Source organism: Haliotis asinina, chromosome 9, assembly GCF_037392515.1.
Source record: "Haliotis asinina isolate JCU_RB_2024 chromosome 9, JCU_Hal_asi_v2, whole genome shotgun sequence".
Taxonomy (NCBI): Eukaryota; Metazoa; Mollusca; class Gastropoda; order Lepetellida; family Haliotidae; genus Haliotis; species Haliotis asinina.
The window spans coordinates 25,442,166-25,465,088 of record NC_090288.1 but is presented as its reverse complement, the minus strand read 5'-3'; the positions used below and the strand labels follow the sequence as shown (position 1 = coordinate 25,465,088).

General features: G+C 40.7%; 1 protein-coding gene across 1 annotated transcript in view; it reads right to left on the bottom strand.

Annotated features, from left to right (window-relative positions):
- Window positions 1-22,923, bottom strand: part of LOC137295692 (dynein axonemal heavy chain 12-like) — a 100,111-nt gene that overhangs the window by 16,797 nt on the left and 60,391 nt on the right. The window contains exons 43-61 of the mRNA XM_067827176.1: window positions 22,555-22,749; window positions 22,258-22,391; window positions 21,968-22,130; window positions 21,369-21,626; window positions 20,952-21,083; window positions 20,718-20,807; window positions 19,918-20,448; window positions 19,549-19,694; window positions 18,961-19,175; window positions 11,749-11,941; window positions 10,225-10,417; window positions 9,621-9,793; window positions 8,959-9,099; window positions 5,517-5,675; window positions 5,195-5,339; window positions 4,059-4,283; window positions 3,705-3,884; window positions 2,872-3,012; window positions 2,617-2,754 (exon numbers count right to left, since the gene is read on the bottom strand). Coding sequence (XP_067683277.1) covers window positions 2,617-2,754; window positions 2,872-3,012; window positions 3,705-3,884; window positions 4,059-4,283; window positions 5,195-5,339; window positions 5,517-5,675; window positions 8,959-9,099; window positions 9,621-9,793; window positions 10,225-10,417; window positions 11,749-11,941; window positions 18,961-19,175; window positions 19,549-19,694; window positions 19,918-20,448; window positions 20,718-20,807; window positions 20,952-21,083; window positions 21,369-21,626; window positions 21,968-22,130; window positions 22,258-22,391; window positions 22,555-22,749 — 3,552 coding nt within the window. The remainder of the gene's footprint in view (window positions 1-2,616; window positions 2,755-2,871; window positions 3,013-3,704; window positions 3,885-4,058; window positions 4,284-5,194; window positions 5,340-5,516; window positions 5,676-8,958; window positions 9,100-9,620; window positions 9,794-10,224; window positions 10,418-11,748; window positions 11,942-18,960; window positions 19,176-19,548; window positions 19,695-19,917; window positions 20,449-20,717; window positions 20,808-20,951; window positions 21,084-21,368; window positions 21,627-21,967; window positions 22,131-22,257; window positions 22,392-22,554; window positions 22,750-22,923) is intronic.

The following is a 22,923-nucleotide window of genomic DNA, read 5'->3' as shown; positions in this document are numbered from 1 at the left end:
TGAAGTGTCAGAATTATTCCTGGGTAGCAACCTGTGTAGTGACGTACAGATGAGTGGTTGTGGAGCTGACATCTATGCCAAAAAGTAGATTCCTAAACCAAATCATTCATCAATGGGAAGTTTGGAAGGTAGATAAATCTGGAATGACTTAAGTAGAAGTCTGAGAAATCAGGGATCGTCAGTGCGTAAAGTGCCGGTGTACTCTAGATGTCTGCGCTACTGACAAAACTACAGCATCTGTTCTGTCAGCAGAAAGGGGTACCAGGTGGGATAAGTCATGTGACTAAAATCTTCTAGTGCCTCACATGCTGTAAGGTAATCTGGAAAGCCATGTCAAATGGCCATTCTAACAGCATGCCACTCCGAGGTGAGGAATGCCACGTATCACAAAAAACAAAAAAACCCCAAAAAACAAGTATAAACATTCTGGTAGAATTGAATTAATAGGAAGTATAACTGACCATGACTAGAAGTAAGGTCATTATCCTTGATGAACATGTAAAAAACCCAGTGTTCCACTTCCACACCTTCAAGCTGAATGTAGGAAATAGATCATCGGGCATCGTGATCATGATAGCTGTAGGTGAGTGAGTGATTGAGTGAGTGATTGAGTGATTGAGTGAGTGAGTGAGTGAGTGAGTGAGTGAGTGAGTGATTGATTGATTGATTGGGTGAGTGAGTGAGTGAGTGAGTGAGCGAGCGAGCGAGCGAGCGAGCATGATCTTATACTGGATAACTGTAACATTGATTGATCTGCTTGACTAGTATGGGGATGTGGTGAATCAATTCGACAATGTGGTTAGGAGCAGAAGAATTTGTTTGACGATGTCATGGCAAACAGGCCTGTTGAATCAATTTGAAGATGATACTTGGATGAATTTCACAAAACATGGGATGGCTAGATCAAAGAGCTCTGATTCAATGACTGCTGATTCAATAAATGTTGGGTTAACAAACTCCGATTCTAGAAAAAAAGGTCTGACAAATTTTCAGTTTGGTGAATGGCAGTTAATAAATGCACTCATACTAGTTTGTTGAAAATACATTCGGTCCATGTCAAGGGAACAGATTGTTGCTGATTCCAATCACTAGTGGAGGCACTTAGCATTGCAGCCAGATCTGGGAGTAATATTCTGAGCAGAAGTCCTGGAAACTGATACAATCCGAGTAGAGAGACGCAAGGAGGCAGAAGCCCGTCAAAAGTCGTAGCCTGCTGAGAACTATATAGGGAGCCATGATGAGTAGATCTCCCTATCAGTACAATCATATTGATGTATGTATTAGTGTGTAAATAAACAGAATACTAAGAGACTGGTCCAAATGACTCAGTGAAGTGAAGTGCCTCTGTGCTGAGGAGACATATGACTGTAGGATCCAACAGAGATAGTGAAGTACTCAGATGATCCAGAGAAAGGTGTTCCGATGAGTACCGCTAGGGAGAAAGTTGTTTGGCGAAAGTTGTTTTGGTGACAAATCGGTTCGATCCATGCCATACTGGTAAAAGGTGTCATTTCAGCGAAAGGTGTGGATTCAGTGGGAGGCTCCGTTTGAAAGAACAGAAGGTTTGACGAATGGTATCGATTTGGTGAATGGTGTTGATTCAGCAAGTGGTGTCGGTATGGCGACTCATGATGTGAAGAGACCCGGACAGGTGAATCATGCTCTGGCTAAATGAGATTCACTGAGCTGGTAGGTTTCGGTGAAACAGACGTAAGTGGTGGCTGAATACCGGAGACAACACCATTCTTCTTTGAAGGGGAAGCAGTCGGCCAAGTAGCAGATAAACGATGATCAGGTGAGGTAGAGAGATTCCTTCACAGCTGACTCAATGACGAGAACAAGAGCAAGTGCAGTGCATGCACTGAGTCTGCCATTACATTCGTTGAATGAGAACGAAGAACAAAGATCTTGTTGAGCAAAACAATCCCCAGGCAATGGAGCATTGCTGCCACCACTATGCGGGAAGTAGTTGAAGACGACAGACTCAGACTATTAGTATGATGAAAGAACAGCAAATTCCACACATCCTCTGAAAGATACGAATCGGACGATGCCCATGTAAATTCTTCGTCATTTGAATGAGTTGACAGAGCACATCGGCAGATAAAACTGGACGTTTAAACTTCCCTTAAGAGGGAGTAGGCCCTTCAAGCGCTGCAATGTAACAAGCCTGATCAGTAAACCAACAGAGCGTAAAGTGCCGGTGCAAACTCCTCAAAGGTGTGATGTCTACATTTTCCGCAGCAAGAATCCCACATGCATTGACCAACACAATCCACACACAGCAAATGAGGATCCTAGCTGGAAAAAAAACTTTTTCTGATCAACCTTTCCCATTTAGTTGAGAGTAAATACACAAATCCGCACTAGTGTGTGACAAGAAACAGAATGATGATTCGGAGATAGTTACGTGGGCAGTTAGTGATACATGCTGCATGTTTTGCATGAGAGTTGGGAAGCTGTCTTATGAGAGCAGCATGGAGTGCTTGGGCGAGTAGACAAGGGAGGCCGAGGGAGAAAAAAGTTAACATCATTCCACTCAGTGTCAAAATCAAGCGATAAAAGTGCATACATTCGGACAAGTTTCAAAATTATTATCTTCTGTAACCAGCTGACCTGTAGTTGCCTGATGGAGATCCGGAGATCAGACTCATTGAAACCATATGGGATGTTCCAGCCGATGGGGCCCATCTTCCTCCTCTCCTGCACCAGGCCATGGAAGAAGCACAGACCAAACAACAGCTTCTCAAATTGCTGAAACAAACAAACATGTATACTGTGAGTACCCCAGGTTGGGCTAGAAGTGATACATATGAAGGACAGCAATGAAAAAAATAGTTTTAGACATGAGCTGTTATTTGGCGAACTGACCAGTTCCTTTCCAGGACATCCCCGGAAGAACTCCTCGTCACTGATTGGGTCGTTGAGGTAGGACTGTAGCAGATTCTGACGCAGGCCAGTGGGAGGCTCATTGGTCATCTTCACACCATTCTGCAGTACGGTCACTGGGAACTGAAACACAGTCATCCATATGTGAACTGTCCTGTCCTGGGTCATTGCTTTACATAGTTTAGTGACATGTTACAGACTGGTATTGATAGTTGTGAATATATGAATGTTCAGTAAGTGTGAGTAAGAGTATATTGTTTCTAAAGTTTTTTTCTTCTGCTAGTTGTGATGGTCTGATGGGCAGACGGTGTACCACATTCTGAACTAATGGTAGTACAAGAACCAGTTTATGACTGGTCTATTGGTCAGATGTGGAAAGATATTTAAATTCTGATATTCCTTAACATCTAAGACCTGCATTGTCCAGATTTAGATGTGGTAATTCTAATTTAGCAGTTGAGACTGGAAGATACAATAAAGTTAATTATAATGAGAGATTATGTTTACTTTGTAAATTGAATGACAAAAATGTTGATTTTGAATTTCATGTATTCCTGAACGTTTTTCGGATTTAAGATTGAGATATATTCGGAAATATTTGACTGATTTTGATCCAAATGCCAATTTTATTAATGTTATGAAAACAAGTAATGACTATGTTACTAAAGCTGTTAGTATGTTTCTGTACCATGTACTTCACCACACTAGAAATGCTTCTTTTAAACAGCATGTGCACTAAATCCAACACCATATGCAAATGACTCTATGATGGGCCTGTGGCCTTTACTGAATAAACTGGCTATTGGTCAAAGTACCTTGTCTGAGGGGTAGCTGGTGAGCCACAGTCTGAACTCAGGATGAGTGTTCTCAGTGTTGAAGTCTTCACATATCTTCTCAAGGGCAGTCATCCAAGAGACAGCCAGATGACAGTTCTGCAGAAGCACCCAAGTACCATCTGCCCGGGCCTTCTCAATCATCTTAGATGCAATAGGACCCTGGGGAAAGAGTGGATATGTCAGAATCATTGTTCAGTAAAGTGATTTTAAAGCTTGAGTCCTGTATTCAATTTATGAGATGATATCAAATGAAATAATGACACTGCAAATCAGTTCATAATAACTTCAGATAATAAATACAATATTATCCATCCAACCATCCATTTGTCTCACCTGTCCCTGCCCAAGAGAGATAGAGTTAAACTTGTTGCCACCATATCCCTTGTCGTCAGCAAACTTGAGCAGACTCATGGTGGGGTCAGCGCCAGGTGACAGGACAAAGATGAGAGGTGTCGTCTGATTGGAGTCAACATAACTCTTGGCAAGGTCAAATGGCGGTGGCTCCACAAACTTCTTCCCAAGCTTGTCCATCACAAAATCAGTGATGGCAGGAGCAATCTGTGTAGACAGCAGGATTTAATATCTACTCCTTTCACATCAACCAACAAATACAAACCAAGGCATGAAAAGGACATAAAAGTCAACACATTTAGCATGTTTATAACAGTAAATAATCAAAGCGCTAAGTGTTTATCATTTACACACCATCAGATTTGAGGCACAGTTTCACATATTTCAAGAATACTTTCGCCTATATCTTATTTATTGGGGCACATGCACTCACTTTAGCTTCCTACTGATACAATAAGAGACTTATTACTCCTTAAAACTTGCTGGAAATCAATAACTGAAACTTTGAAGTGAACAACTTCCAAACAGAGAACCCTTCCCATATATGGAATGTAAACAATTGTTCCGTACACTGTTGCATGTGATGTTGTCAGATGAAGTGGTTTCAATCACAAGTTGTGTGTAGAGTATTCATAAAGAGTACTTCAAGGGACATAAGTTCACTTGAAATAAAGTTTGGCTGGTAGAGGGTCCAAGAGTCCATATAATGCAACATTCCAACTTCTTTCAGCAATGATTACACGATGCCATTTAGAAAGTGGTCAAATGCAACATATGTCATATTTGGGATTTCACTTTCTTAGTAAAGTACAAATTCTAGTACTTTTTTTCGGTTGAGTCCCATCCGGGATTCAGCAAGAAGTAAATCTGATGTGTACAGGATGGTCAAAAGGTCCATGAGGACATTAATATGGACAGTTACACCCAGTGATCATAGTGCTCAACAATCATAACACTCAAACATTAACTTAGGGCAGTCTTTGTACTAAGATGACTTTCAGGAATGGACCTATGGATGATTGGGTATTGCTGCTCAAGACAGACACCTCTACAGAAACTACACAACAACTAGCTGAGACACTGAGCTGTCATCTACAACCTGGTATTTGTGTCAGTACCTTGTCTGGCCGGATACAGCGAAGCACGATCATCTTCTGAAAGTCATTCAGCTGTGAGTGATATGGATCTGGTAGCTCGGCCTTGTTAGGTTCCTTGTTGTTATAGAACTCACGCCATTTGTCAATGTTCTTCATGAAGTGTTCCCTGGCAGAACAAGTAGAATAATAGGTTCACAAGAACAGGTAACCATGACCGAGAAATCCAGAAGTATAATCTCTAATTATCAATCTGATTAACTATTAAGTTCTGATATTCCTAAACATAAATTACACAAATAGAGGTTATAGAGCTACGTATTTGTTGGTATGAATATGTCCTTACTTGAACTTTTTGAAATGTTGTAAGTCTGAAAGGCGACAGATCTCATCCCAACTCTTGTCAGAGAGCCATGACGGTGCTGGGTTGGCCAGCTTGTTGTCCAGCCCCACACCACCAGTCAGGAAGAACATGAACTCTTCCTGGTCCAGGTCACTACGGGCCCTGCAGCACGCACAATAGACTGTCAGTATACTTCCTACCTTGGCATCTAGCCATCTTATCTAGCTATACACTTGACTAACATACCTGTAGTCAGCACAATAAGCCTACATACCCTGGTACCCTGTGTTTCCCACATATCTCCTCCTCATCCGTAGCCCACATATCTCCCTATCATAAGTAACACACATACCTCCCTATCATGAGTAGCCCATATATCTCCTTATAATAAGTACCCCACATATATTCCTGTCATAAGTAGCGCACATATCTCCGTATCATAGGTATCATACATTTCTCCCTATCACGAATAGCACACACTTCTCCCAATCATAAGTAGCACACACATCTTCCCTATCATGAGTAGCCCACATATCTCGCTATCATGAGTAGCCCACATACCTCCTTATCATGAGTAGCACACATATCTCCTTATCACGAGTAGCCCACATACGCCCTATCATGAGTAGCCCACATATCTCCTTGTCATGAGTAGCCCACTTATATCCTTAATACACAGCCATCATAACTAGCAAACATGTCTCCTATTCATGATTAGTGGACATGCCTATCTCTCATAAATAGTTCACTAACCCAGCAGGGATTGGAAAAGAGAACTTTGACAATAGGTCAGTTTCAGAATTATTAGCCATTTCTTAATTTTTGAATGGACCACTGCCCTTGTATCAATAGTTAACTTCCAAATTTTAATGGGCCATTTTTCATTCTAATGTGCAAAATGGCCCATGGCCTCTGCCTTTCCCAATCCCTGACCCAGTCATTATAAGTGGTCCATGAGTTACCTCACACTAAGTGCTTCCAGATATCTAGTCTTCAGCATTAGCCCACATACTCAGCCACCACACCAAAATTAGTCCAAATACCTTGTATACATATCTAGCATGCATACTTACTCATCATAACTAGCCCACATACCTGTAGGTCATTAGTCTTACTACCTAGCTATCACAACTAGCTCACATACTTAATTGTCTTTGCCAAAATACCTAGTTCATCTTAGTCTACATCTTATGTCAACATAGAAATAAAAACTAGTTGGCCATGCGAAATTGAGGTACACAAATACAAACTAAACAGTAAATGTAAAATGTAAACTTTTGCTCATTCTACTGACTCAAACCATGGTCCCCATCATGGAAACCATGAATATCACATGCACAGGAGACTCCTACAACACAATCCACACAACATAGCTGACTATCAATACTCAGTCCTAAACTCAACATGATGGCAAGTATTAATGGAACATCAAAACAAAACGAAACAAAACACACAGTGTTGGTGCACATCAGTTAGCCCTAGAATCCACCAGCTCAAGGAATGATGCAATGAAGGTGAGCCTGACGTATTGGGGCAATTTCTCCCAGTTTCAGGACAAATGGAAATGTTTGCAAATTCATTTTCTGGAGCATATATTCTCTTGGCCCTTTTTGGTTCCCCTCATCCAGTGTAAAAACAAATGTACCCACCCACCCCTCCCCACCCCCAATATACCAAATCATAACATTAGACATTAGACTCTATTGTAATTAAGTCCGGGACTGCAAAATTCTACATTAATTGTTATCGTATAGAGACTGTGCAATTTTAATACAAGCAGTTAGAACATTTGAGATGATGCCCCCATATGCCTTATTGACATCCACTCTTTATATCACACTAGATTTAAGGATTCGTCTGAATGCCATTCTCAATAAGAAAGCAAATGGTTAAGCAGTCTTATCTGTGAAATATACTTCATACAATTACAGCAAAATATTAACAAAGTGAAACAAACCATCAAATATATTCATGAAAGGCAACACATAAGCATCACACAGTGCCACATCTCGGGTGCTAAAAACATGCATATTTAAGGTTATTGTAAACAGCCATCAACCAGAACCTGCTTTAGGTGCTGAAACAAACTGTGTAACAACAATATATTATATCAAAATGAAAAATCCAAAGGTTGTTAATGTTACAGAAACATCTATCTACATGCTCAGATGAATGCACAGTCAGTAATGTTATTAGTAGTATGAAAGCTAAGCAAAGCAACAGCAAGGTTAGGAAGTACTTAGTAAGAAACAAGGTGGAATTAGAAACTGTTGAAACAATGTATATTTGGCAATAGGGAATAGCCAAGTCTGATCTGGGTTGTGGCTCCCACCAGGTGTATTCCAAAACAGAGTATCTGTTCGGTCATTATTACAGGCTCTCATGATATCACTGTTTAAACCTTCATATAAAAATATGCTAATAACAGAATTAAAAAACCCCAAAATATTTCTAAGCAATGGAAAACTTGAAACTCTTTCAGACTTAATGAAAGGTTTTTGCTTCATCTAGTGCTGAGGACACCATTTACATTTGACAATCTGGCTTGGGCTTGTAGCCTAATGGTAGTGCTTGACAATATAGAACATGTCTGAGCTATTTAGATTGCATCTCTGCTGATACAAATTATCAGTTTTTCCCTTTCCTTTCCAGGAGATCTGTTTGACTGTCCCTGTTGTCAATGGCACTAGTTGAGACATGTTGCTGCATACTTACAGCAATATATTCGAGCAGAGAAGGAAAGAGAAGAGCAGCTTGTCTTTTTCAAATAGAGATCTACAGACATTGCAATAGAGGTTATAGGTGAAGTGGTCCGACAGGTAGCGTAATCTTTTTTCCAGGATCTTGGATTTGTTGCTGAAACAGATGAGATGAGCACATGTGGAGATGACAGATGGTAGAGAGATGACAGTGGGCACTGCACCAACATCTCACGTCCATCAGAGGTTGCCATTCTTCTTTTCCAGACACCAGCAGGCTGATAATTCAAATGCAATTGGCAGTGAACACAGCAAAACCACAATAACTTCAAGGACAAGTGGCAAATTTTCTGTAACCACACATGGTTAAGGCTAACTTTGAACTGTTTTGGAAATATGTAAAAAGTAAGTAAACATTTGTGTGAATTTTTCATCCAGATGCACAAACATTCATATATGCTTGCATCAGAAAAAGCACACATATGTCATAGACGATTGTTTGTTTGATAGCAAGAAAGGATAACACAAAAATGTGACCAGACGAGGTTTAGGATTAACCCCGTTATTGAGGTCTTGGAATATGCCTGTTTCAAGTGTAGTCACGTAAAAGCTGCTGTCCACAAAAGTGATTGCTTGTTGCATTCTGTGCTAGCCACCTGATGGAGAGTGAGAGATGGTGCAGCCACAGCTGTGAAAGATGTTCATGCCTAGCTGCTGTGAACGCTGTGATGGCATTTTGTACTTACAGCAACTGTTTGGCACACAGGAGAAACGCAAACACCAACTTGTGCTTGGCAAATATGGACCGAGAGACATTGTCATACAACTGATAGGAAAAATGGTCTCTCAGGTAGCGAAGTCGCTTCTCCAAGATCTTAGATTTATTACTGTAAAAACAAAACTCATTAAAACATGCAAATAATTACATATAAAGATGACATTATAGACTTCAGAGTCAACATATAATGTAACAAAATGTAATAAACATGAAGTAAATACGTTCAAACTAAATAACTGGTAGCTTTTCATCATTACTGACATCATGATAATGCGTGAGTTAAGTTTTATGCCACTTTTAGCAATATTCCATCAACATCATGGTGGGAACAATAGAAATGGAATTCACACATTGTGCCCATGTCAGGAATCGAACCAGGATCTTTGGCAAGGTGACGAATGCATTAACCATTTTATCAAACTTACATTTTTCTTGCGGCATATTCCTGACAATATCATCATTTTCCATTTGTGTTGAATGTAAGTAAGATAAGTCCCAGTATTTACAGAGGTCCCTGCATCTGACACAAGAGTGTTTGGCTGTAATTGTTTTTCACAATTGGGCCTAACTGAAAAGAAAACTGATCCCTTCTCCTGATCTATAAGAGGTGAATGGATTGAAATGTCTCACCTGTCATGTATGGACATGATGAAGAGGTTGACAAACCAGATGAGGGAGTATTGGTACATGGGGTCAATGTTTGGCAGATCAGCGATGGAGAAGAACAAGATGGATGAGTGTTTAGCTATTGGTCGGTAACCCATTCGAGAATTCTCAATCTTCTTCTCCGTTTCTTCAGCAATCTGATACAGGAAATTTCCGTTTAATACATCTGGATATATGTAGCAAATACAGATGTATGTCAATACAGAAGAAACAGATGTCTACAAATACAAACTATAGTATTTATCTCTAGCTTGAACAAAGTGACTTTATGTACAGCTGCATTGGGGAGTGAGTGAGTGAGTGAGTGAGTGATTGTGTGAGTGAGTGAGTGAGTGATTGTGTGAGTGAGTGATTGTGTGAGTGAGGTTTTATGACACTTTTTATCAATATTCCAGCAATATCACCATGGGAGACACCAGAAATGAACTTCAGAGATTGTGCCCACGTGGGAAATCTAACCCAAGTCTTCATTGTAATGAGCAAATGCTTTAACCAATGGGCAACCCCACCGTCCCAGGGTGGTAATATTAAAATTCAGAAATATGTCAAGCTAAGAAAGTGCAATGACCTTCTGTTTCTTTGATATTTCATCTGACAGTATTTTGGAGGAGTCGAGAATCTGTATAGCACTTTCATCCTCCAGAATGTTGCCCTCGGAGGCTGACAGAGTGTGCAGGATCTTGTCCTCTATCTCCTTCAGCTGCTTCCTGTTGGCTGCACTTGTCACAATCAGAGCCTGTCTCTCCTCTTCAAGCTCTGGCCTGCAACAAGGAACATACCAACTTGTCACACACTAGGAGACCATTATGTACATGTGGCAACAGCCATGTCAGACACCTGAACTGACCTATCACTGTTCTCCATACACATATGCATCAGATATCAATCCTCATTTCTAAACATCACTCTTAATGTCTGTGCTGTCATAATGACACCATGTTCACTCACCATTTCCTCTCATGTGTAAGAAGGCGATGTTACGACGGTCAATCAAAAAGAATGTAGATGATACCAATGCAGTTATTTTCATGCTTTATTTTTCTATGATATCTGTCAACCTGAAGCAAATTAGTTTTCCTATATTCCAGCCTCATGATCACCATTCTGTTTGACATTTTATCTTGCTAACTCCTCAAAAATGCTAAATCTGCAATAAATGCATCATAAACTTCAGGAAACAAAATATGCAAGGAACACTTTGTGTGTCTTAGATAGACAGAAGTCTAAAAGATAGAAGCTGCGATAATAAAGTGCATGAAAAGGTAATTTGAAACTACAATCGCTTGTCAAAGTGACTACCCACTTCATATTTACTATAAAAGCTTGTTTTGAAGACACTACCCTTCCCCTTTCATATGACACAATCATAAGGACATTACTTATTCTCATGTTTTCAGTTATCCATACACGATGACAAGGCTTCAAACTAAATACTGAATGGTCACATAAGTGTCAGCTCACAATATATTGTAAACAGTGCTAGCTTGAATATCTGGACTGAATGGGGTTGTCCTATAAAAGCAGCCCATGACTGAATATAAATCAAGCAAATCTGAGTCAAGTCATTCAATACTATACTCAAATATTTTATATAATGTAATCTGCGGACATACCATTATCCAGTAGGTACCAAATGAGAGATCAATTCCATTTTCTGCCATTTTGCAAGAAATATTATATCCCAGTGTGTTGTGATGACTAATATCTCAGTAACCACATTACCCACAAATGTGAAAGTTTGGATATGGCTTTGGTAATGATTCCTTCAAATTGGAAAGGAAGTTTTTCAAACATGGCATATTGAGAATGCAGTTAAGCTACATACTTTCTGATCACCCCTCGTATGCCATAGAACTTCAAGGAATTTTCTTTTTTTTAAATATGGACCAATGCACAGACATCACTGACAATCCACATGAGCAAATATTTCATAGATAAAAGATAATGACATGAACTGTTTTCAGGATGTATGTATCTTCCATCTGCTTTCAGTTACAGATAATAAGCCCCATGAACATGACATGAATAAGACCATGTATGTAGGTGACTTGCTGTGGTGCAGCATCCCATGGCCAGCTGACCAGTCACTCACCTCTCCTTGGCCACCACTATTCCCAGCAGCTGGTCCTCTAGACCCTCTGGGGTAATCATGAAGTTGAGCAGAGACACCTTGGTGGAAATCTCGGGCAGGTAGTGTGGGTTACGGAGCTTTGTGGTGATGTAGAAACGGAAGTCCTGGCTGTACTCAATCACATTGTCTCCAAGTCGGATCATGTCAACTCCAGCTAATGAGCAAAGTAACAGTCTTACTTACAAGTTTGTTTCACATTTTAACAATTGATTTATTCCTATTACACATGTGTTACAAAGTCAACAAGTGTTTCAGTGGCAGAAGAAGTACTTAGTTCAGTCAGTAATTATAGGCTGAATCATAAAGAACATATATGTGCGTCATTATTAGTTACACAGAACATTACAAACAAGTCAACCAACACAAATCAAATATGGATTCACACTGATTCTCAATCTTTTGTATATTAGAAAACATAAAATGAGGTTACTGATCTGAAAGAGTCTGATGAGACATTTCAAGACAAAATAGTTGTGGTGGTGCCAGCTGGCTGTGAGGGATGAAAAAGCTGCGAGAGGTACACCTGTTAGCCGAGTGTTGACATGATGCTCAGGACCATTGAACCCTATCCCACTTACATCACAGGATCAACATGGATGATAGTATGATATGCATTCATACAACATGATGGTGAAAGTGGGGTGGAGATGAAGGTGGGATTAGCTGAAGGATGTCACTCACATCACAGGATAAACATGGACAACAGTCAGATATCCACAAACACCTTGGGCAGGTGTTGGATGTGGAGGATGTCACATAGTTAGGTTAGGTGGCAGATCTCACTTACAACAAGGACATTGGTCAGATATATGCACGCACACACGCACACATGTACACACGCATGCATGTACCTATGCACATGAACATGCTGCATCCAAGCAAGGCAAGATTTGGGTGTGGAGACTGGGGTGTGGGGATTATGATAGGTGACCTTTCTCACGTAATAGGATCATTAAAATGGACTGCAGGCACATATTTAAACAGTAATATACCAGCAGTGATGGGGTGAGGATGTAACAGGACAAATTTCACATTCAACACATCTAGACATCATACACATACATCACACTATCAAAGCAAACTGTATCTGATTCATGACAATCTAGCCTGCACATCAAGGCAACATCTGAACCAGCAGTCTGTGCAGCTTGCATCACACGGGATGTGATAATGTATTGTGTAAATGAAGCCAGTTGTGATGCTAGCATGGCACAAGGAAATCAAGGAATATGGAGCATGTGCATAGAAGCCTTCTTTTCTCTGCAAGGCTTGCCAACCACCTCCTTGCAGTGCTGGTGTTCGATGGTGTGAAATACAGTTCAGCTGAATCTGAACTTCCATACAAGCTGACACAAACAGCAACAACTACAGCAGCAGCAGCTCCATCACTGAAGGCAGTCTGAGCAATGACCTCCTGCTTGAACACAGCTGAGGAGCAACACTAGACACCTCGGTGTAACACAGTGTGTGACAATATCAGGCTCTACTACCTGACTCTTCTCCAGCTGGCTCCCCATCAAAGATACTAAAATGCTCAGTCATTCTACGGCCTTGTGAGTAAAAAATAATTAAAAGACAAATATGAATTTCTTTCCATTGTGCTTCCATTAGTTCATTATACACACCTATTCACTGGCCTTTGTCCAGTCTAACTGACTGTTTCATGAGTCATTAAGAATTATAGGTACACATTTAAACAAATACACTGACAGGACAAATACACACATCAACATTAAAACACATGCAGAGGAGACTCAAGTTTCTACACTTTGAGTTTGCCAGACCAACTCATGTTTTCAATTACTTCTTGGTGAATGAACATTGCTATGATATTGTATTAATGACTGTGTATTAGTCTTGTGGACACAAAAGTCTATTACGCATTACCATTGTTAATATCATTATACAACAGAGACCAGTGACTGACCACACATTCATACTGGTAATGAAAGGAAAATCTTTATGATGACATACACATAGTTTTCAGTTTTGCTATCTGAACATCAAAACCTTTGACATTCAAGTTTGTGTGATATAAACATTCAGGGACATGACTACTGCAATAGACATGAGGGAAAGGTACATGATCAATGAATCATGCATGTATACCGATGTAACAACAGTCACACATGACAAATACATCTCTCTCAGATACAGCACAACAGTTACAACCCAATGACATGTACAGGCTACATGTGTGGAGCCAGGGTCAGGACACAGGGCCAGGACACAGGGCCAGGACACAGGGCCAGGACACACGGCCAGGACAGACTAGGTTGTCCACTGACAGACATACACAACAGAGTAAACAAAGGTTTACACAACAGAATGGTATGGCTGACATTGACACTGGACAAAGTAGAAAGAGTTTTACACTGGCTTTTACATGACAAATTTAACTGAATATCAAACATACATAATACATAACACAAAATATTGACATAAGGATGAGGTACATTGAAAGTTCTTGTGGCTCATTGGAAAAGTAAATTATGTTATCAAACAAGTACTGACTGACATAATAATCTTTCCTGTACTTCACAAACACAAAAAAATAAAGCAATTTCAGATCTCAGTTCAAATCGTTTCTTACATATCATGATCATTTGTAGAATTTTTTGACCATGTGTAGCCAGATATGCACTCTACGATACCTCATCCTTTGCTTGAAAGATACTCTTAGTTATCACAATATCAGAACATGATTAATAAAGATTATATTGTTACTATATATATCTACATGTATCATCAATGATCATGCATGGAGCTAACTATCTCTATATCCTGTGCTGACTATCATTATTAGAAAGCATGTTCTTGTGTCTTGCAGCTAAGATGACTTTACAGCAATAAATGTCTCCACAAGTCTTCATGCTGGCTATTTAGTTACACCAGATATATCTCCATGCTAGCTGACATTACATACACATACACCTCCGACCTCTACCTATTCAGTTACACCAGATATAGCACATGTCCATGCTAGCTGACATTACACACAGACCACTGACCTCTACCTGTTCAGTTACACCAAATATGGCACATGTCCATGCTAGCTGACATTACACACAGACCACTGACCTCTACCTGTTCAGTTACACCAAATATGGCACATGTCCATGCTAGCTGACATTACACACAGACCACTGACCTCTACCTATTTAGTTAAACCAGATAAAGCACATCCCCATGCTAGCTGACATTACATACACACAGACCACTGACCTCTACCTATATAGTTACACCAGATATGGCACATCTCCATGCTAGCTGACATTACACACAGACCACTGACCTCTACCTATTTAGTTAAACCAGATAAAGCACATCCCCATGCTAGCTGACATTACATACACACAGACCACCAACCTCTACCTATTTAGTAACACCAGATATAGCACATGTCCATGCTTGCTGACATTACACACAGACCACTGACCTCTACCTGTTCAGTTACACCAAATATGGCACATGTCCATGCTAGCTGACATTACACACAGACCACTGACCTCTACCTATTTAGTTACACCAGATATAGCACATCTCCATGCTAGCTGACATTACATACACATAGACCTCTGACCTCTACCTATTTAGTAACACCAGATATAGCACATGTCCATGCTAGCTGACATTACACACAGACCACTGACCTCTACCTATTTAGTAACACCAGATATAGCACATCTCCATGCTAGCTGACATTACACACAGACCACTGACCTCTACCTATTTAGTAACACCAGATAAAGCACATCCCCATGCTAGCTGACATTACATACACACAGACCACCAACCTCTACCTATTTAGTTACACCAGATAAAGCACATCTCCATGCTAGCTGACATTACATACACACAGACCACTGACCTCTACCTGTTCAGTTACACCAAATATTGCACATCTCCATGCTCACTGACATTACACACAGACCACTGACCTCTACCTGTTCAGTTACACCAAATATGGCACATGTCCATGCTCACTGACATTACACACAGACCACTGACCTCTACTTATTTAGTTACACCAGATATAGCACATCTCCATGCTAGCTGACATTACACACAGACCACTGACCTCTACCTATTTAGTAACACCAGATATAGCACATCTCCATGCTAGCTGACATTACACACAGACCACTGACCTCTACCTATTTAGTTAAACCAGATAAAGCACATCTCCATGCTAGCTGACATTACATACACACAGACCACCAACCTCTACCTATTTAGTTACACCAGATAAAGCACATCTCCATGCTAGCTGACATTACATACACACAGACCACTGACCTCTACCTGTTCAGTTACACCAAATATTGCACATCTCCATGCTCACTGACATTACACACAGACCACTGACCTCTACCTATTTAGTTACACCAGATATAGCACATCTCCATGCTAGCTGACATTACACACAGACCACTGACCTCTACCTATTTAGTTACACCAGATATAGCACATCTCCATGCTAGCTGACATTACACACAGACCACTGACCTCTACCTATTTAGTTACACCAGATAAAGCACATCCCCATGCTAGCTGACATTACATACACACAGACCACCAACCTCTACCTATTTAGTTACACCAGATAAAGCACATCTCCATGCCAGCTGACATTACATACACACAGACCACCGACCTCTACCTATTTAGTAACACCAGATAAAGCACATCTCCATGCTAGCTGACATTACACACAGACCACTGACCTCTACCTATTTAGTTACACCAGATATAGCACATCTCCATGCTAGCTGACATTACATACACATAGACCTGTGAACTCTACCTATTTAGTTACACCAGATAAAGCACATCCCCATGCTAGCTGACATTACATACACACAGACCACCGACCTCTACCTATTTAGTAACACCAGATATAGCACATCTCCATGCTAGCTGACATTACATACACACAGACCACTGACCTCTACCTGTTCAGTTACACCAAATATAGCACATGTCCATGCTAGCTGACATTACACACAGACCACTGACCTCTACCTGTTCAGTTACACCAAATATAGCACATGTCCATGCTAGCTGACATTACACACAGACCACTGACCTCTACCTATTTAGTTACACCAGATAAAGCACATCTCCATGCTAGCTGACATTACATACACACAGACCACCAACCTCTACCTATTTAGTTACACCAGATATAGCACATCCCAATGCTAGCTGACATTACACACAGACCACTGACCTCTACCTATTTAGTTACACCAGATATAGCACATCTCCATGCTAGCTGACATTACATACACATAGACCTGTGAACTCTACCTATTTAGTTACACCAGATAAAGCACATCCCCATGCTAGCTGACATTACATACACACAGACCACCAACCTCTACCTATTTAGTAACACCAGATATAGCACATCCCCATGCTAGCTGACATTACATACACACAGACCACCAACCTCTACCTATTTAGTTACACCAGATATAGCACATCCCCATGCTAGCTGACATTACATACACACAGACCTCTGACATCTACCTATTTAGTTACACCAGATATAGCACATGTCCATGCTTTCTATATAACACTGCATGGACCTGTATCACAGGGTGCTGTCTAGAGCAGTATGCAAATCTCATACAAGCATGGGCGGATCCAGACAGGTGTGTGCATCCACTTTTCTCACTAGGGAAAACCCATTTTCGCTGCACTCATTGTATATAAAATCCTGGATCCGCCTCTCTACAAGTGGAACTTACAACAGTGCATTAGCATGGAGCTAGACAATCATCCATACCTTTCAGTTTCATTATATTTATCAAATGATGTAATTTAATCTTGTTTGACCGCTCAGGTTGATCTATGAAAGATGAAAATGTCTCCTACTAGGAATACATCAAACTTTCATCTATATAATCATCTGATAGAGAATATAAGATACAAAATGAAATGAATCCATGTTCCTTGCCTCAAGATATGACAATCCATTGCACTACAGTCTGTCATACAGGCAGCATTACTACAGCTGTATCACAATGGGCTGACAAGATATGACAATCCATTGCACTACAGTCTGTCATACAGGCAGCATTACTACAGCTGTATCACAATGGGCTGACTCCAGTCACACCCCCAGACCATGTGATAACACACTGTCAGTGTGCAGTCACCCAAACCACACTTTCTGGATCGGACAACAGACATGAGTACTGGATACCTATCACCCCAAGAACATTTACAGATCTATCTGACTAAAAAGCAGAGTGATGTTGGTTAGATTGAGAGAAATCTTGATATAAAAGAAGCAATAATTGTCAGCTAAGTATAAATACTAAGATCTATCTATGTATACTGTATATAGCAGTCTGTGAGTGGAGTACAGGGTGAAGTACAAGATATAGACATGGTATGCTAATGGTCTTACCCGCATCGTCTACTATGGGTTACCAAATACAGAAATAACAGATCAGGAGAGAAGATCACAGAAAGGAAAAAGCTCATATATTTATTAACATAATCTGATAACTTCATACCTGACACTGGTTTCAGAAAAAAAAATTCACAGGTATATTAATAATTGAAATGATAACAAATTCATCCCTAAATATTATACAGTGAAACCATATAAATCAAGATGTGTTGATATAACCAAAGTTTATGGTTCAATGTCTGAAACCATTGCTACAGAATTAAACATAAACCACAGGACATAGTCAAGCTAATTACTCAACACTATCTGAGTGAGTGAGTTAGTTGGGTTTTACATCCCTTTCAGCAATATTCCAGCAATATTACAGTAGTGTAAGACCAAAGATGTACCTAAAACAAGGACTCGAAACTGGTTTTTTGGCATGACGAGTGAACACTTTAACTCCTGGGCAACCCCACTGCCTGCATTGGTCACTGGTCATTTACATTCTGTCACTGTATATCCAGTGACCTTCAAACAGCACTGACTGCAAACCAAATGGCCAAAGTGCTGCTAGTTCACAAGGTTTCACTGTATATAGGAACAGGCTTCCTACTCGAAATCATTACCTGCATATTTAACATGTATAAAGCATCTCTGAAACTTACAAAACATGAAATAATCATTATGAACATGTACCAGAAATACAACTTAATTAGTACTTGGAGAAAAAGAAATACATGTGAGAGACCGTAACAAGGACTGACCTTGTTTGAATGTCTGTTTTAGCAGCAGGGGCTCCAGGGATGGATCCAGCTCTTCTGCAACATTCTCCAGCAGCAAGGGGTTCCCAAAGGAGATGCAGTTCTCCAGTGTCCTCATGTAGTCAGCATCAGTCAGTTTGATGATGGACAGGTTGCTGTCCTTCTCTGAGTTCTTCACCCACTTGTTGGCCTGACCTTGAGGGTCAATCATCAATGGCCTGCAATACAGCAGAAAGTGAGTCAGTTCAGTTTTACAGCAATATAACGGTGTGAATAAACAGTAAGAATGTTCTTCACTGATTGTGTTTTGTTTGTTGATTAATATCACACTTACACAATTTTCCAGCTATATGATGGTGGTCTGTAAATAATTGAGTCTGGAAAAGACGATCCACTGATCAGTGCTGTGAGCATCAATCTGGGCAACTTAGACATGATGACATGAATCAACCTAGTTACAATGTCGCCTCTTACAACAAACATGATTGCTGAAGATCGCTCAACAGAAACTTATTACACAGGGTTTTAGACAAGGTTCCAGACAGGGTTTGGGGGCAAATAGGTAAAGACTCCATATGGAGTCTAACTCACCATCTCCTTGAGTTGGCCACAATGACACCATTGTCTATGGAAAAGCTATCTTTAGGAAGGCCAGCAATGTTCCAGGCTTGGATCTTAATGGGTTCCCCAAGAGTCTTACTGAGGGAGAAGTCCATTGAACATGGAATCTTTTTCTCCTGTCAAGACCAGAACAAGTTCACAAATTAAACCTGAATTTGACAAAGCAGAAAATGTACAAATCAGACAAGCACTAGTTCTTCTGACAAAGCTTTTCCTGTTCCTGATTAAACACTGGTGTTGGTTAAACAAATTTACTCAAATTTGAATTAAGCTGAAACTAACATGTTGTAGAAAATCTGTTAAAGCATGATGAAGGAGCAGAAAAGCATGACTACTCACGGTACATATTTTGACCCAGTTAGCTGTGCAGGACTCCCTAAATGCAGACGTGAAAGGACCAAGGTAGGCAATGACTCCAGCAGAAATGAGGACATCGCCCAGCAGGTTGTTGTAAATCTGTTGCAGGTTGTTGGCAGCCACTGTCCATCTGTCCTTCTCACCACCCAGTCCTCCAATTAACTTCTCAGCCCTGACTAACTTCTTCCCACATAGGTCAACCTGGGCAGACAGCCTCTCCTTCTTCTCTGTCATTTCCTGGAACGTGGATTTCAGGTCGGCCAAGCGCTTCTCCACAGCCGCAAGTTCTGCCCTCTTCTCATTCAACAAGTCCATGGTCTTTTTCAGTTCATCTTCAGCTTCTGCCAGCTTGGCTTTCTTTGGTGCCACAACTTTGGCAACTCGGTCATAGATCTCCATGGCCAGGATCCACTTGCACAGACCCTCAGCAGCAGATGAAGCATTGGCGACCTTGGCAGGGTCAAAATCTGGGTTACCGATATACTCCTTCCTGATTTTCTGCATGATGTGAGGCTGTGAAAATTTTGACAATGAATAAGTTGTAAGTGATACAGTCTACAAATATATCTTGAAGAATAGCTCTTAAGACACCATCAAAAATTCCATTTTGAAATAAGATTCTGAAAGATTGCAGCTATATCCTCTTGGAAAACATTGGAAATGGAAATGGATCTCATACAATATACCCATGTAGGAAATCAAATGGTTCTTCAGAGCGATGAACAGATTCTTTTACCATCTGACTATCAAAATGCTCCCATTTTGGAAGAAAAGATACTCACAGCAATGTTGTCCTTGTCATACACTTTCAGCATGTTGAGGAAGTTCATATCATTCAGCAGCTTTTTGGACGGCCCCCAGTAGTCCATGATCTGTGACAGATAACATGAGATAACATGAGAGGTGACAGATGCATGAACTCTGGCTGTCACATACGGCAAATTGTAAAGTTGGTAACAGGACACATACACATGTACGTATTACTGTATCTAGGTTTACAGCATGTAATGTATTACCTTCTGTCCTGGCTTGTCTGGGTCATTGATTTTGTCGGGCTTGATGTCTTTCATGATACACACAGCTGCCATCACAACCTTCACTCCATTGGGAGGGTTCTTCATGGACTTCACAATTGTAATTTCAGATGACTGAAATTGAAATAATGAGCAGGTGAGTGAGTGAGTTGGGTTTCACTCCATTTTTAGCAATATTCATGCAATATCATGATGGGGGACAAAGAAAATGGGCTTCACACATTGTTCCCACGTGGGGAATCAAACCTAATCCTTCAGTGTGACAAGTGAACACTTTAACCACGAGGCTACCCATCAGCCAAGAAGTGATAAACCATACATGAAACACCTATTGAGACAGCTTACATCACAACACTCTGCTGTCAGTTTGATGTAGCTATGCAGTCTCCACATACCCACCTTGAGAGTGTCCAGAGCAGCCAGGGCAGCCTCCAGGGCAGGGAGAGCCTCAGCCAGGTCAGCCTCACATTCATCTTTTAGAGCCTGGGCTGCTGCTGCCTGCTCATTAGCCACTGCCTCATCAGCCTTCACTGTCTGACTTGTCACCTCTACCTCCTTCGACTCCTTCTCAATAACTACAATCATTTTCTCATTCTCTTCAGAGCTTTTAACCAGCTGTGGTTGTAATTCCTCCAGTTCCTTCTGCATCGTGGCCACCTGGATGAGAAAGACAATACAAAGTCAAGTGGAGTCTATAACCACTGCCAAATCTCAAGTGACTTCTGTAGCATGCTGACTTGTACAATAAATGTTGGTGGAAAGCTGGAGATGTCTTCACTTTTGTGAAACTCGCAAGGATAGGTATGGGATGGATTCCTAAGAGTCCATGATTTCCTGAAGAGAATATGTTATCAGTGTCCAATCCTAGAATAAGGTGCTTACACATTCTTGACTTGAGCATTTGCTTAAACTTGCACAGATTCACACATCTTTGTTTATCTGTTATATTCTTGAAGTATTTTGAAGACTTTTGATTAAAGGAAAGCTTGTAAACTAACCTGAGATGCAGCAAAGGCCAACTTCTCTAGACCAACAACATATCGCTTCTTGGCCTTCATCGTCTCATCTTGCTTCTTGCCCAGCAGCAGTTTGAAGGAGTAGATGAGCTCCAGGTAGGAGGTCGGTGTCACGTAGTTGTGTCGGCCCTGCTCATCCAGGAATCTGGAGATAAAGCATCCAGTGTGTATACCTTATGTCCATTATGGGAAATAGATAGCCTTCTTCAGATAACAAATCAAACCAACTGATGTTGTACTAACTATACTGGGAACATTTCCCCTTGACTCACTTTTCTGAGAGTTCCCGCACACTCTGGTGGAAGTATTTGCAGATGTAGACAGAGTCGGACTTCTGCTGGTCCTCAATCTCCGCATCTTCCAGGAATTTGTTGGCCACTCTCTCCAAGGCATCCTCTGGCCATGGCTACAACACAAGAAATATGTTTAAACACCTATAACCTCACAATACTCACCACTCTCTGCCCAAAGTACACTCCAAGCAGGAGGAACGATATTTCAACACATTCTTTTAATACAAAGAAACACCACAAACTATCAGGAATAACAATCACTTTGACAGTACTCACCTGGAACCAGTCGATTGTGCAGCAGTTGATTAAAGAAGGGAATTGCCTCAGTCTGTTGCGGAAGGCATCACCGATGGGGCTGAAGGCGATCATGATGTGAAGGTTCTCTTTACAGCGGTTCACGAAGAAGGCAAACAAGGCCAGGGGACTGAAGTCAGCATTTTTGTCTCCAGCTTGAGCAAATGGCCGCACAACCTACAGACAGAAAATGTCGCCAACATTTTAAGAGGTATGTTATGCATAATTATATAATAATAGGTTGGATATTTATATAACTCAACACATCCAGAGGTATCCCTGTTCAAGTGCACTTAGTCATATGCTGTGGAGAAAAGAACTGTTTTTAGGGTGGATGAGTTCCTTGATTTG